The following is a 14,077-nucleotide window of genomic DNA, read 5'->3' as shown; positions in this document are numbered from 1 at the left end:
ACCACACACACACACCGCTACACCACACACACACAGCTACACCACACACACACAGCTACACCACACACACACAGCTACACCACACACACACAGCTACACCACACACACACAGCTACACCACACACACACAGCTACACCACACACACCGCTACACCCACACACACACCGCTACACTACACACACACAGCTACACCACACACACACCGCTACACCACACACAGCTACACCACACACACTGCTACACCACACACACCGCTACACCCACACAGCTACACCACACACACACAGCTACACCACACACACACAGCTACACACACACATAGCTACACCACACACACACCGCTACACCACACACACACAGCTACACCACACACACACAGCTACACCACACACACCGCTACACCACACACACACAGCTACACCACACACACACTGCTACACCACACACACACACCCAGCTACACCACACACACAACGCTACACCCACACACACACCGCTACACCACACACACAGCTACACCCACACACACACCGCTACACCCACACACACACCGCTACACTACACACACACAGCTACACCACACACACACCGCTACACCACACACAGCTACACCACACACACCGCTACACCCACATACACACAGCTACACCACACACACACAGCTACCACACACACACAGCTACACCACACACACACAGCTATACCACACACACACCGCTACACCCACACACACACAGCTACACCCACACACACCCGCTACACCCACACACACACAGCTACACCCACAGACACACAGCTACACCCACACACACACCGCTACACCCACACACACACAGCTACACCACACACACACAGCTACACCACACAAGCTACACCACACACACCGCTACACCACACACACCGCTACACCACACACACACCGCTACACCCACACACACACCGCTACACTACACACACACAGCTACACCACACACACACCGCTACACCACACACAGCTACACCACACACACCGCTACACCACACACACTGCTACACCTACACAGCTACACCACACACACACAGCTACACCACACACACACAGCTACACACACACATAGCTACACCACACACACACCGCTACACCACACACACACAGCTACACCACACACACACAGCTACACCACACACACCGCTACACCACACACACACAGCTACACCACACACACACTGCTACACCACACACACACTGCTACACCACACACACACACCCAGCTACACCACACACACAACGCTACACCCACACACACACCGCTACACCACACACACAGCTACACCCACACACACACCGCTACACCCACACACACACCGCTACACTACACACACACAGCTACACCACACACACACCGCTACACCACACACAGCTACACCACACACACCGCTACACCCACATACACACAGCTACACCACACACACACAGCTACCGCACACACACAGCTACACCACACACACACAGCTATACCACACACACACCGCTACACCCACACACACACAGCTACACCCACACACACCCGCTACACCCACACACACACAGCTACACCCACAGACACACAGCTACACCCACACACACACCGCTACACCCACACACACACAGCTACACTACATACACACCGCTACACCCACACACACACCGCTACACCCACAGACACACAGCTACACCCACACACACACCGCTACACCCACACACACACCGCTACACCACACACACAGCTACACCACACACACACACCGCTACACCACACACACCGCTACACCACACACACACACACCGCTATACCACACACACAAAGCTACACACACACACCGCTAAACCACACACACACACCTACACCACACACACACACACCGCTACACCACACACACACCGCTACACCCACACACACACCGCTACACCACACACACACAGCTACACCACACACCGCTACACCACACACACAGCTACACCACACACAGCTACACCACACACACAGCTACACCACACACACACCGCTACACCACACACAGAGCTACACCACACACACTGCTACACCACACACACACACCGCTACACCACACACACACAGCTACACCACACACACACAGCTACACCACACACACACAGCTACACCACACACACACAGCTACACCACACACACACAGCTACACCACACACACACAGCTACACCACACACACCGCTACACCCACACACACACCGCTACACTACACACACACAGCTACACCACACACACACCGCTACACCACACACAGCTACACCACACACACTGCTACACCACACACACCGCTACACCCACACAGCTACACCACACACACACAGCTACACCACACACACACAGCTACACACACACATAGCTACACCACACACACACCGCTACACCACACACACACAGCTACACCACACACACACAGCTACACCACACACACCGCTACACCACACACACACACAGCTACACCACACACACACTGCTACACCACACACACACACACCCAGCTACACCACACACACAACGCTACACCCACACACACACCGCTACACCACACACACAGCTACACCCACACACACACCGCTACACCCACACACACACCGCTACACTACACACACACAGCTACACCACACACACACCGCTACACCACACACAGCTACACCACACACACCGCTACACCCACATACACACAGCTACACCACACACACACAGCTACCACACACACACAGCTACACCACACACACACAGCTATACCACACACACACCGCTACACCCACACACACACAGCTACACCCACACACACCCGCTACACCCACACACACACAGCTACACCCACAGACACACAGCTACACCCACACACACACCGCTACACCCACACACACACAGCTACACCACACACACACAGCTACACCACACAAGCTACACCACACACACCGCTACACCACACACACCGCTACACCACACACACACCGCTACACCCACACACACACCGCTACACTACACACACACAGCTACACCACACACACACCGCTACACCACACACAGCTACACCACATACACCGCTACACCACACACACCGCTACACCTACACAGCTACACCACACACACACAGCTACACCACACACACACAGCTACACACACACATAGCTACACCACACACACACCGCTACACCACACACACACAGCTACACCACACACACACAGCTACACCACACACACCGCTACACCACACACACACAGCTACACCACACACACACTGCTACACCACACACACACACCCAGCTACACCACACACACAACGCTACACCCACACACACACCGCTACACCACACACACAGCTACACCCACACACACACCGCTACACCCACACACACACCGCTACACTACACACACACAGCTACACCACACACACACCGCTACACCACACACAGCTACACCACACACACCGCTACACCCACATACACACAGCTACACCACACACACACAGCTACCGCACACACACAGCTACACCACACACACACAGCTATACAACACACACACCGCTACACCCACACACACACAGCTACACCCACACACACCCGCTACACCCACACACACACAGCTACACCCACAGACACACAGCTACACCCACACACACACCGCTACACCCACACACACACAGCTACACTACATACACACCGCTACACCCACACACACACCGCTACACCCACAGACACACAGCTACACCCACACACACACCGCTACACCCACACACACACCGCTACACCACACACACAGCTACACCACACACACACACCGCTACACCACACACACCGCTACACCACACACACACACACCGCTATACCACACACACAAAGCTACACACACACACCGCTAAACCACACACACACACCTACACCACACACATACACACCGCTACACCACACACACACCGCTACACCCACACACACACCGCTACACCACACACACACAGCTACACCACCCACACACACACCGCTACACCCACACACACACACAGCTACACCACACACACACAGCTACACCCACACACACACAGCTACACCACACACACACCGCTACACCCACACACACACAGCTACACCCACACATACACCGCTACACCCACACACACACCGCTACACCCACACACACACAGCTACACCACACACACACCACTACACCACACACACACCGCTACACCACACACACAAAGCTACACACACACACACCGCTACACCACACACACACCGCTACACACACACACCTACACCACACACACACACCGCTACACCACACACACACAGCTACACCACACACACCGCTACACCCACACACACACAGCTACACCACACACACACACAGCTACACCACACACACACACAGCTACACCACACACACACAGCTACACCCACACACACACAGCTACACTACACACACACCGCTACACCACACACACACAGCTACACCACACACACAGCTACACCACACACACACCGCTACACCACACACACACACCGCTACACCACACACACACCGCTACATCGCCCCCCCCCCCCTCGCCCCAAGGTTCTCCACCGACTCCGAGTCGGAGCGCGACTCGTGGCTCGCGAGCCTCCGGGAGGCTCAGGAGGAGGCCCTCGGAGACCCGGAGCTCCTGGAGCGGCTGTCGGCGGTGCCGGGGAACGAGTCCTGTGCAGACTGCGGAGCGCCGGGGCCGGCCTGGGCCTCACTCAACCTGGCCGTGGTCGTGTGCACGCAGTGCGCCGGTAGGGCGGGGGGGGGGGGGTGGTGGCGGGGAGCCTCGGACTTGCGTAGACAACTACAGCTACAGCTACACCAACACCACCTACACCATCACCTACACCAACTACACCTACACCATCACCTACACCAACTACACCTACATCAACACCTACAGCTACACCAACACCTACACCATCACCTACACCAACACCTACAACAACACCAACACCTACACCACCTACACCTACAGCATCACCTACACCTTCACCACCAACACCATCACCAACACCTACACCATCACCTACACCTACACCAACACCATCACCTACACCAACACCTACACCACCACCTACACCAACACTTCCACCAACTACACCTACACCATCACCTAAACCACCAACACCTACACCAACACTGACACCACCAACACCTACACCACCACCTACACCACCAACACCTACACCACCACCTACACCACCAACAGCTACACCACCACCTACACCAACACCTACACCACCACTAACACCAACACCTACACCACCAACACCTACACCACCACCTACACCTACACCATCACCATCACCTAAACCACCTACACCAACACTGACACCACCAACACCTACACCACCACCTACACCACCAACACCTACACCACCACCTACACCAACACCATCACCTTCACCTAAACCACCAACACCTACACCAACACCTACACCAACACTAACACCACCACCTACACCATCACCTACACCAACACCTACACCTACACTAACACCTACACCATCACCTACACCAACACCTACAACAACACCAACACCTACACCACCTACAGCATCACCTACACCTTCACCACCAACACCAACACCAACACCTACACCATCACCTACACCTACACCAACACCATCACCATCACCTACACCAACACCTACACCACCACCTACACCAACACTTCCACCACCTACACCTACACCAACACCATCACCTAAACCACCAACACCTACACCAACACTGACACCACCAACACCTACACCACCACCTACACCACCAACACCTACACCACCACCTACACCACCAACAGCTACACCACCACCTACACCAACACCTACACCACCACTAACACCAACACCTACACCACCAACACCTACACTACCACCTACACCTACACCATCACCATCACCTAAACCACCTACACCAACACTGACACCACCAACACCTACACCACCACCTACACCACCAACACCTACACCACCACCTACACCAACACCATCACCTTCACCTAAACCACCAACACCTACACCAACACTAACACCACCACCTACACCATCACCTACACCAACACCTACACCTACACTAACACCAACACCATCACCTACACCAACATCATCACCTACACAAACACCTACACCACCTACACCTACACCAACACCTACACCATCACCTACACCTATACCACCTACACCATCACCTACACCAACACCAACACCTACACCACCACCTACACCACCACCTACATCACCACCTACACCACCACCTACTCCACCACCTACACCACCACCTACACCACCTACACCACCTACACCACCACCTACACCACCACCTACACCACCACCTACACCACCTCCTACACCAACTACACCACCACCTACACCACCACCTACACCGCACCTACACCACCACCTCCACCACCACCTACACCACCACCTACACCACACCTACACCACCACCTACACCGCACCTACACCACCACCTACACCACCTACACCAACACCTACACCGCACCTACCCAACCACCTACACCACCACCTACACCACCTACACCACCACCTACACCACCACCTACAGCACCACCTACATCACCACCTACACCACCACCTACACCACCTACACCACCACCTACACCATTACCTACACCAACTACACCACCACCTACACCACCTACACCACCACCGACACCACCACCTACACCACCACCTACACCACCACCTACATCACCACCTACACCACCTACACCACCACCTACACCACCACCTACACCACCACCTACACCACCTACACCACCACCTACACCACCACCTACACCACCTACACCGCCAACTACACCACCACCTACACCACCACCTACATCAACGCCACCTACACCACCACCTACACCACCACCTACACCACCACCTACACCACCACATACACCACCACCACCTACACCACCACCTACTCCACCACCTACTCCACCACCTACACCACCTACACCACCACCTACACCACCACCTACACCACCACCTACACCCCCACCTACACCAACTACACCACCACCTACACCACCTACACCACCACCTACACCGCACCTACACCACCACCTACACCACCACCTACACCACCACCTACACCGCACCTACACCACCACCTACACGCACCTACACCACCACCTACACCACCTACACCACCACCTACACCGCACCTACACCACCACCTACACCACCTACCCCACCACCTACACCACCACCTACACCACCACCTACATCACCACCTACACCACCACCTACACCACCTACACCACCACCTACACCACCACCTACACCATTACCTACACCAACTACACCACCACCTACACCACCACCTACACCCCCACCTACACCACTACCTACACCACCACCTACACCAACTACACCACCACCTACACCACCACCTACACCACCACCTACCCCACCACCTACACCACCACCTACACCACCACCTACATCACCACCTACATCACCACCTACACCACCTACACCACCACCTACACCACCACCTACATCACCACCTACACCACCACCTACACCACCACGTACACCACCACCTACACCACCACCTCCACCACCACTTACACCACCACCTACTCCACCACCTACACCACCACATACACCAACTACACCACTACCTACATCACCTACACCACCACCTACACCACCACCTACACCACCACCTACACCGCACCTACACCACCACCTACACCACCACCTACACCACCTCCACCACCACCTACACCACCACCTACACCACCACCTACACCACCACCTACACCACCACCTACACCACCACCTACACCACCTACACCACCACCTACACCACCACCTACACCACCTACACCACCTACACCACCATCTACACCACCACCTACACCACCTACACCACCTACACCACCAACTACACCACCACCTACACCACCACCTACACCACCACCTACACCACCTACATCAACGCCACCTACACCACCTACACCACCTACACCACCACCTACACCACCACCTACACCACCACCTGCACCACCACCTACACCATTACCTACACCAACTACACCACCACATACACCACCACCTACACCACCTACACCACCTACACCACCTACACCACCACCTACACCACCACCTACACCACCACCTACACCACCACATACTCCACCACCTACACCACCACCTGCACCACCTACACCACCACCTACTCCACCACCTACACCACCACCTACACCACCTACACCACCACCTACACCACCACCTACACCACCACCTACACCCCCACCTACACCACCTACACCACCACCTACACCAACTACACCACCACCTACACCACATACACCACCACCTACACCGCACCTACACCACCACCTACACCACCACCTACACCACCACCTACACCGCACCTACACCACCACCTACACCACCTACACCACCATCTACACCGCACCTACACCACCACCTACACCACAACCTACACCACCTACACCACCACCTACACCACCACCTACACCACCACCTACATCACCACCTACACCACCACCTACACCACCTACACCACCACCTACACCATTACCTACACCAACTACACCACCACCTACACCACCACCTACACCACCACCTACACCACCACCTACACCAACTACACCACCACCTACACCCCCACCTACACCACCAACTACACCACCACCTACACCAACTACACCACCACCTACACCACCACCTACACCACCACCTACACCACCACCTACACCACCACCTACACCGCACTGACACCGACTCTGCGTTTGCCTCCAGGTGCCCACAGGTCGCTGGGTCAAAACGCCTCGCGCATTCGCAGCCTCACCATAGATCAAACGGCGTGGACAGTGGATGTCGTGCAGGTAACTCGGCACCCGACTCGTCACGTGACTCATCACGTGATTCGTCACGTGACTCATCACGTGACTCGTCACATGACTCGTCACCCGACTCGTCACGTGACTCGTCACACGCCTCGTCATGTGACTCGTCACGTGACTCGTCACACGCCTCGTCATGTGACTCGTCACGTGACTCGTCACCCGACTCATCACGTGACTCAGCACGTGACTCGTCACCCGACTCGTCACGTGACTCGTCACACGCCTCGTCATGTGACTCGTCACGTGACTCGTCACGTGACTCGTCACCCGACTCGTCACGTGACTCGTCACCCGACTCGTCACGTGACTCATCACGTGACTCATCACGTCATGAGTCACCCGACTCGTCATGTGACTCGTCACCCGACTCGTCACGTGACTCGTCACCCGATTCATCACGTGACTCATCACGTGACTCATCACGTGATGAGTCACGTGATGAGTCACGTGACTCGTCACCCGACTCGTCACGTGACTCGTCACCCGACTCGTCACGTGACTCGTCACCCGACTCATCACGTGACTCATCCCGTGACTCGTCACCCGACTCGTCACGTGATGAGTTACCCGACTCATCACGTGACTCATCACGTGACTCATCACCCAATGACAACGATGATGATGATGACGGCGATGATGACCATGACGATGACGATGATGACGATGATCATGACCATGATGACGATGATGACGATGATCATGACCATGATGACGATGATGACGACGACGCCGCTGCTGCTGACGACGACGATGACGACGATGATGACGATGACGACGATGACAATGATCATGACGCCGCCGCCCGCCTCCCCAGATGCTCCTCGCCCTGGGCAACGAGCGCTCCAACTCGTTCTGGGCCGCCCTCGTCCCTCCGAGCGAGGCCCTGGGCGGCGAGGGCCTCGGGGGCCGCGGCGTCGCCCCCACCGCGGCCGACCGCGCCGACTTTGTCCGCGCCAAGTACGTGGAGGGGAAGTACCGCAAGGTCCACCGCCTCTACGGCTCAAGGCAAGAGCTGCAGGAGGTGAGATCGGCGGGCGGGTGGGCGGGCGGGGCCTCAACGCTGACGATTCACGCCGGGAAGCCCCGCCCCCGTCCGCTGACCTCACCGCTCCCTCGCTCTCTCAAGCCCCGCCCCCATCCTCTGACGTCACTGCTCCCTCCCTCCCTCTCAAGCCCCACCCCATCCTCTGACGTCACCGCTCCCTCTCTCTCTCAAGCCCTGCCCCCATCCTCTGCCTTCACCGCTCCCTCCCTCCCTCTCTCTCAAGCCCCGCCCCATCCTCTGACGTCACCGCTCCCTCCCTCTCCCTCAAGCCCCGCCCCCTCCTCTGACGTCACCGCTCCCTCCCTCTCTCTCTCTCAAGCCCCGCTCCATCCGCTGACATCACTACTCCCTCTCTCCCTCTCCTCTCAAGCCCCGCCCCCGTCCACTGACGTCACCGCTCCATTTCTCTCTCTAGCCCCGCCCCCATCCGCTGATGTCACTGCTCCCTCCCTCTCAAGCCCCGCCCCATCCGCTGAGGTCACCGCTCTCTCTCTCAAGCCCCGCCCCCGTCCTCTGACGTCACCGCTCCCTCTCTCCCAAGCCCCGCCCCCATCCTCTGACGTCACCTCTCCCTCCCTCTCAAGCCCCGCCCCATCCGCCGACGTCACTGCTCCCTCTCCCCCTCTCTCTCTCGCGCCGCACGCGACCGCTCCGCATCCCACCGGGAAGCCCCGCCCCATCCTGACGTCATCGCTCCCTCCCTCTCTCTTAAGCCCCGCCCCCTCCTCTGACGTCACTGCTCCCCCCTCCCTCTCAAGCCCCGCCCCATCCGCTGACATCACCGCTCCCTCTCTCAAGCCCCGCCCCCTCCTCTGACGTCACCACTCCCTCTCTCACGCCACGCACGACCGCTCCACATCCGCATTGGATGTGTCCTACGCCCTCAAAGGCGTAGGACACATCCAAGCAGGCGTTGCGAGAGCTGAAATAGCCGCTATTCTTAAGAGTGCTAAGAAACCCGTTAGCAACATCGGCAAAAAATGAACGCTCTGAACTCGCGAATTAAAAAAAAAACAGAAATGATATAGTCATCCTCTCAGCCGACAAAGGCAACGCCACTGTAATTATGGATAAAGATTCGTACAACGGCAAAATCCAGAACCTGCTCAACGATGGAAGTTACTCAGAAATTTAAAAAAATGACCCTACCAATAGCCTAACGATAAAAACCAACAAGATCATCACAAGTTCGACCTCCCTAATCGAAACCAACTAAACGTCCCTCCCTAAAACCTTCTGCTGTAAGACCCCCCCTAGATTCTATGGTCTTCCCAAGATTCATAGGGAAGGCACCCCACTACGACCGATCGTATCCACGATCAACTCCCCTACCTATAAGCTAGCACGTTTTCTGTCAGATACCTTGCTGCCTTTCACTGGCAAGACCGCCTCAGCAGTACTTAACTCAGCCCAATTTGGTCTCTATGGTCAAAGACGTTGTATTGTGTCCCCTGACGATATCCTTGTCAGCTCCGATGTGGTCTCTCCGTTCACCAAGGTCCCGGTACCTGATACCATTGAAATAATTGAAAATTTGGTCCAACATGGACTAGACCCTGATACACCTGCGCTGGTTAGGCACTGCCTCAACAACACCTACTTTGCTTGGAATGGCTCCTTCTACAAACAAAATGAGGGTACCCCCATGGGTTCTCCCTTGTCACCAGTGATAGCCAACGTTTTCATGGAGAAATTTGAATCAGACGCCATCCAGACTTCCACCCCCAGACCTTCCCTGTGGAAGAGATTTTTAGACGACACTTTCGTCATTTGGCCACATGGCCCCCCGGCTTTGAACCTTTTCCTAGACCACATTAATTCCAGACACCCCGCCATCAAATTCACCATGGAAGTGGAGAAAGATGGCAAGCTGCCATTCTTGGATGTTCTGTTTGAGAGGAGACCTGATGGCTCTTTGGGACATTCTGTCTATAGGAAACCCACCCACACAGATTCCTACTTGAAACCTGATTCCCACCACCACCCGACGCAAAATCATTCTCTCATCAAAACGTTATACCACGGGGCTCATTGCATTTCGGACCAACACCACTTGACCAGTGAATTAAAACATGTACATCTGGCCCTCAAAAGGAATGGATACTCTGACCGTACCATCCGCCAAGCTGTTTCTCCCTCCATACAGAAACAACCACTTGATACTCCGATCAAAACCATCACACTACCATATATAGCAGGCGTTACTAAAAAAATCTCCAAAATTCTAAACAAACACAAGATCCTGGTCCGGTTCAATACAGTACACAAAATCCGTGACCTGATCCCTTCCGTGAAGGATGTCGTTCCTGACTTACAGTACCCCGGGGTTTACAAATTGAGTTGTACCTGCGGTGATTGCTATATTGGTGAGAGAAAGCGACATGTCTCTGACCGAATTCGCGAGCACAAGTCAGATTTGAAACACGGCAGAACGAATTCTTCTGCCGTGGCTGATCACTGTTACAACGCTGTGGGTGATCACGATATCATTTTCTCCGATACCAAGGTCCTCTGCAAACCCACGGGTTGTCATCAGAGATTTGTTCACGAGGCAATTCAGATCTACAAACACAGGTGCAATTTCAACCGAGAAGACGGTTTCAAATTGAGCAACCATTGGAAAGATGTTCTAAATCGAACCAAACATTAAACTAATTTTCAATGGTACAGTATATTTATTCAAGCAGTGGCATCCCAAACTCTCACGGTGGTGTAATGTCATTTTATGCTAATACCAAGCTTTCACAGTAGTACATTTTATGCTAATTCCTTTGTCAAGGCGTTTTTTTCTGTTTACCCCCTCACGGCTTAAAAGGAGGCGACCTGCGCTTGGCTGTCTTCACTCCGACGCTGTCCTCTGGACAGTCCGGTCCCTTCACCTGATGAAGGCCACTTGTGTTGTGGCCGAAGCGTCATGATTCTTTGTTGTTTTATTTTTTTTTACCCACGTGACTTTACCGAATGGAACCAAAGAGCGTGGATCCTTGAAGTCACGAAAGCTTCAAATCTATAAAAGAATAACTCTGCCGACATTTTTTTGTAATAATCAATCTGGGGTTGTAGCAAAACTAAAGGTGAAACGCCGTGATTTTTTTGTTGTTGTTTTATTTATTTTTTACATACGTGACGTTTTGTTAATTATCCAAATGGCCCTCGGCAGCGCTAAGTTTCCCCGGCCGCTGACAATTGGTGGTTTCGGTTCTTCCGTTTGCGTGCTCGCCACAAACCGCAAGGCCCTGCTGGAGGCTGTGCAGCGGACCGACGTGCTGGAGACGCTGACGCTGCTGTTCAGCGGCGCCGAGGCCACCGCAGCGGCGTACGCAGCAGCCCTCAGGGGCGGCCAGAGGGCCCAGGCAGAGTTAATCAGCCAGAACATCAACACAGGTGGCGGGACTCTGTACACTACACTATACACTACACTACTATACACTATACACTACACTATACACTACTACACTACATTATACACTACACTGTACACTACACTACTATACACTACACCACTATACACTACACTATACACTACACTATAAACTACACTATACACTACACTATACACTACACTATACACCACACTACTATACACTATACACTACTATACACTACACTATACACTATACTATACACTATACACTACAATACACTACACCACTATACACTACACTATACACTACACTATACAATACACTATACAGTACACTATACACTACACTATACACTACACTACTATACACTATACACTACACTATACACTACACTACTACACACTACACTATACACTACACTATACACAGCACTCTACACTACACTATACACTACACACTACACTACTACACACTACACTATACACTACACACTACACTATACACTACACTATGCACTACACTAGTTGTTGTTGTTGTTACACTATACACTACACTACACTAGTTGTTGTTGTTGTTACACTACACACTACACTACACTAGTTGTTGTTGTTACACTACACACTACACTACACTAGTTGTTGTTGTTGTTGATTCACTACACTAGTTGTTGTTGTTGTTACACTACACACTACACTACACTAGTTGTTGTTGTTACACTACACACTACACTA

The 14,077-nt window shown here is 54.0% G+C and overlaps 1 protein-coding gene across 1 annotated transcript in view; it reads left to right on the top strand.

The window, feature by feature from the left end:
- LOC116957382 (arf-GAP with Rho-GAP domain, ANK repeat and PH domain-containing protein 1-like) overlaps nucleotides 1–14,077 on the top strand; it is an 87,215-nt gene that overhangs the window by 25,571 nt on the left and 47,567 nt on the right. Inside the window, exons 6-9 of the mRNA XM_032979500.2 lie at nucleotides 4,586–4,785; nucleotides 8,830–8,915; nucleotides 9,751–9,957; nucleotides 13,215–13,365. Of these exons, the coding sequence (XP_032835391.1) occupies nucleotides 4,586–4,785; nucleotides 8,830–8,915; nucleotides 9,751–9,957; nucleotides 13,215–13,365 (644 nt within the window). The remainder of the gene's footprint in view (nucleotides 1–4,585; nucleotides 4,786–8,829; nucleotides 8,916–9,750; nucleotides 9,958–13,214; nucleotides 13,366–14,077) is intronic.

The sequence above is a fragment of the Petromyzon marinus genome, chromosome 73, assembly GCF_048934315.1.
Source record: "Petromyzon marinus isolate PM22_M1 ecotype Great Lakes invasive population chromosome 73, UKy_Petmar_22M1.pri1.0, whole genome shotgun sequence".
NCBI lineage: Eukaryota > Metazoa > Chordata > Hyperoartia > Petromyzontiformes > Petromyzontidae > Petromyzon > Petromyzon marinus.
The sequence above is the reverse complement of the archived record's forward strand: the minus strand, read 5'-3'. Positions and strand labels throughout refer to the sequence as shown.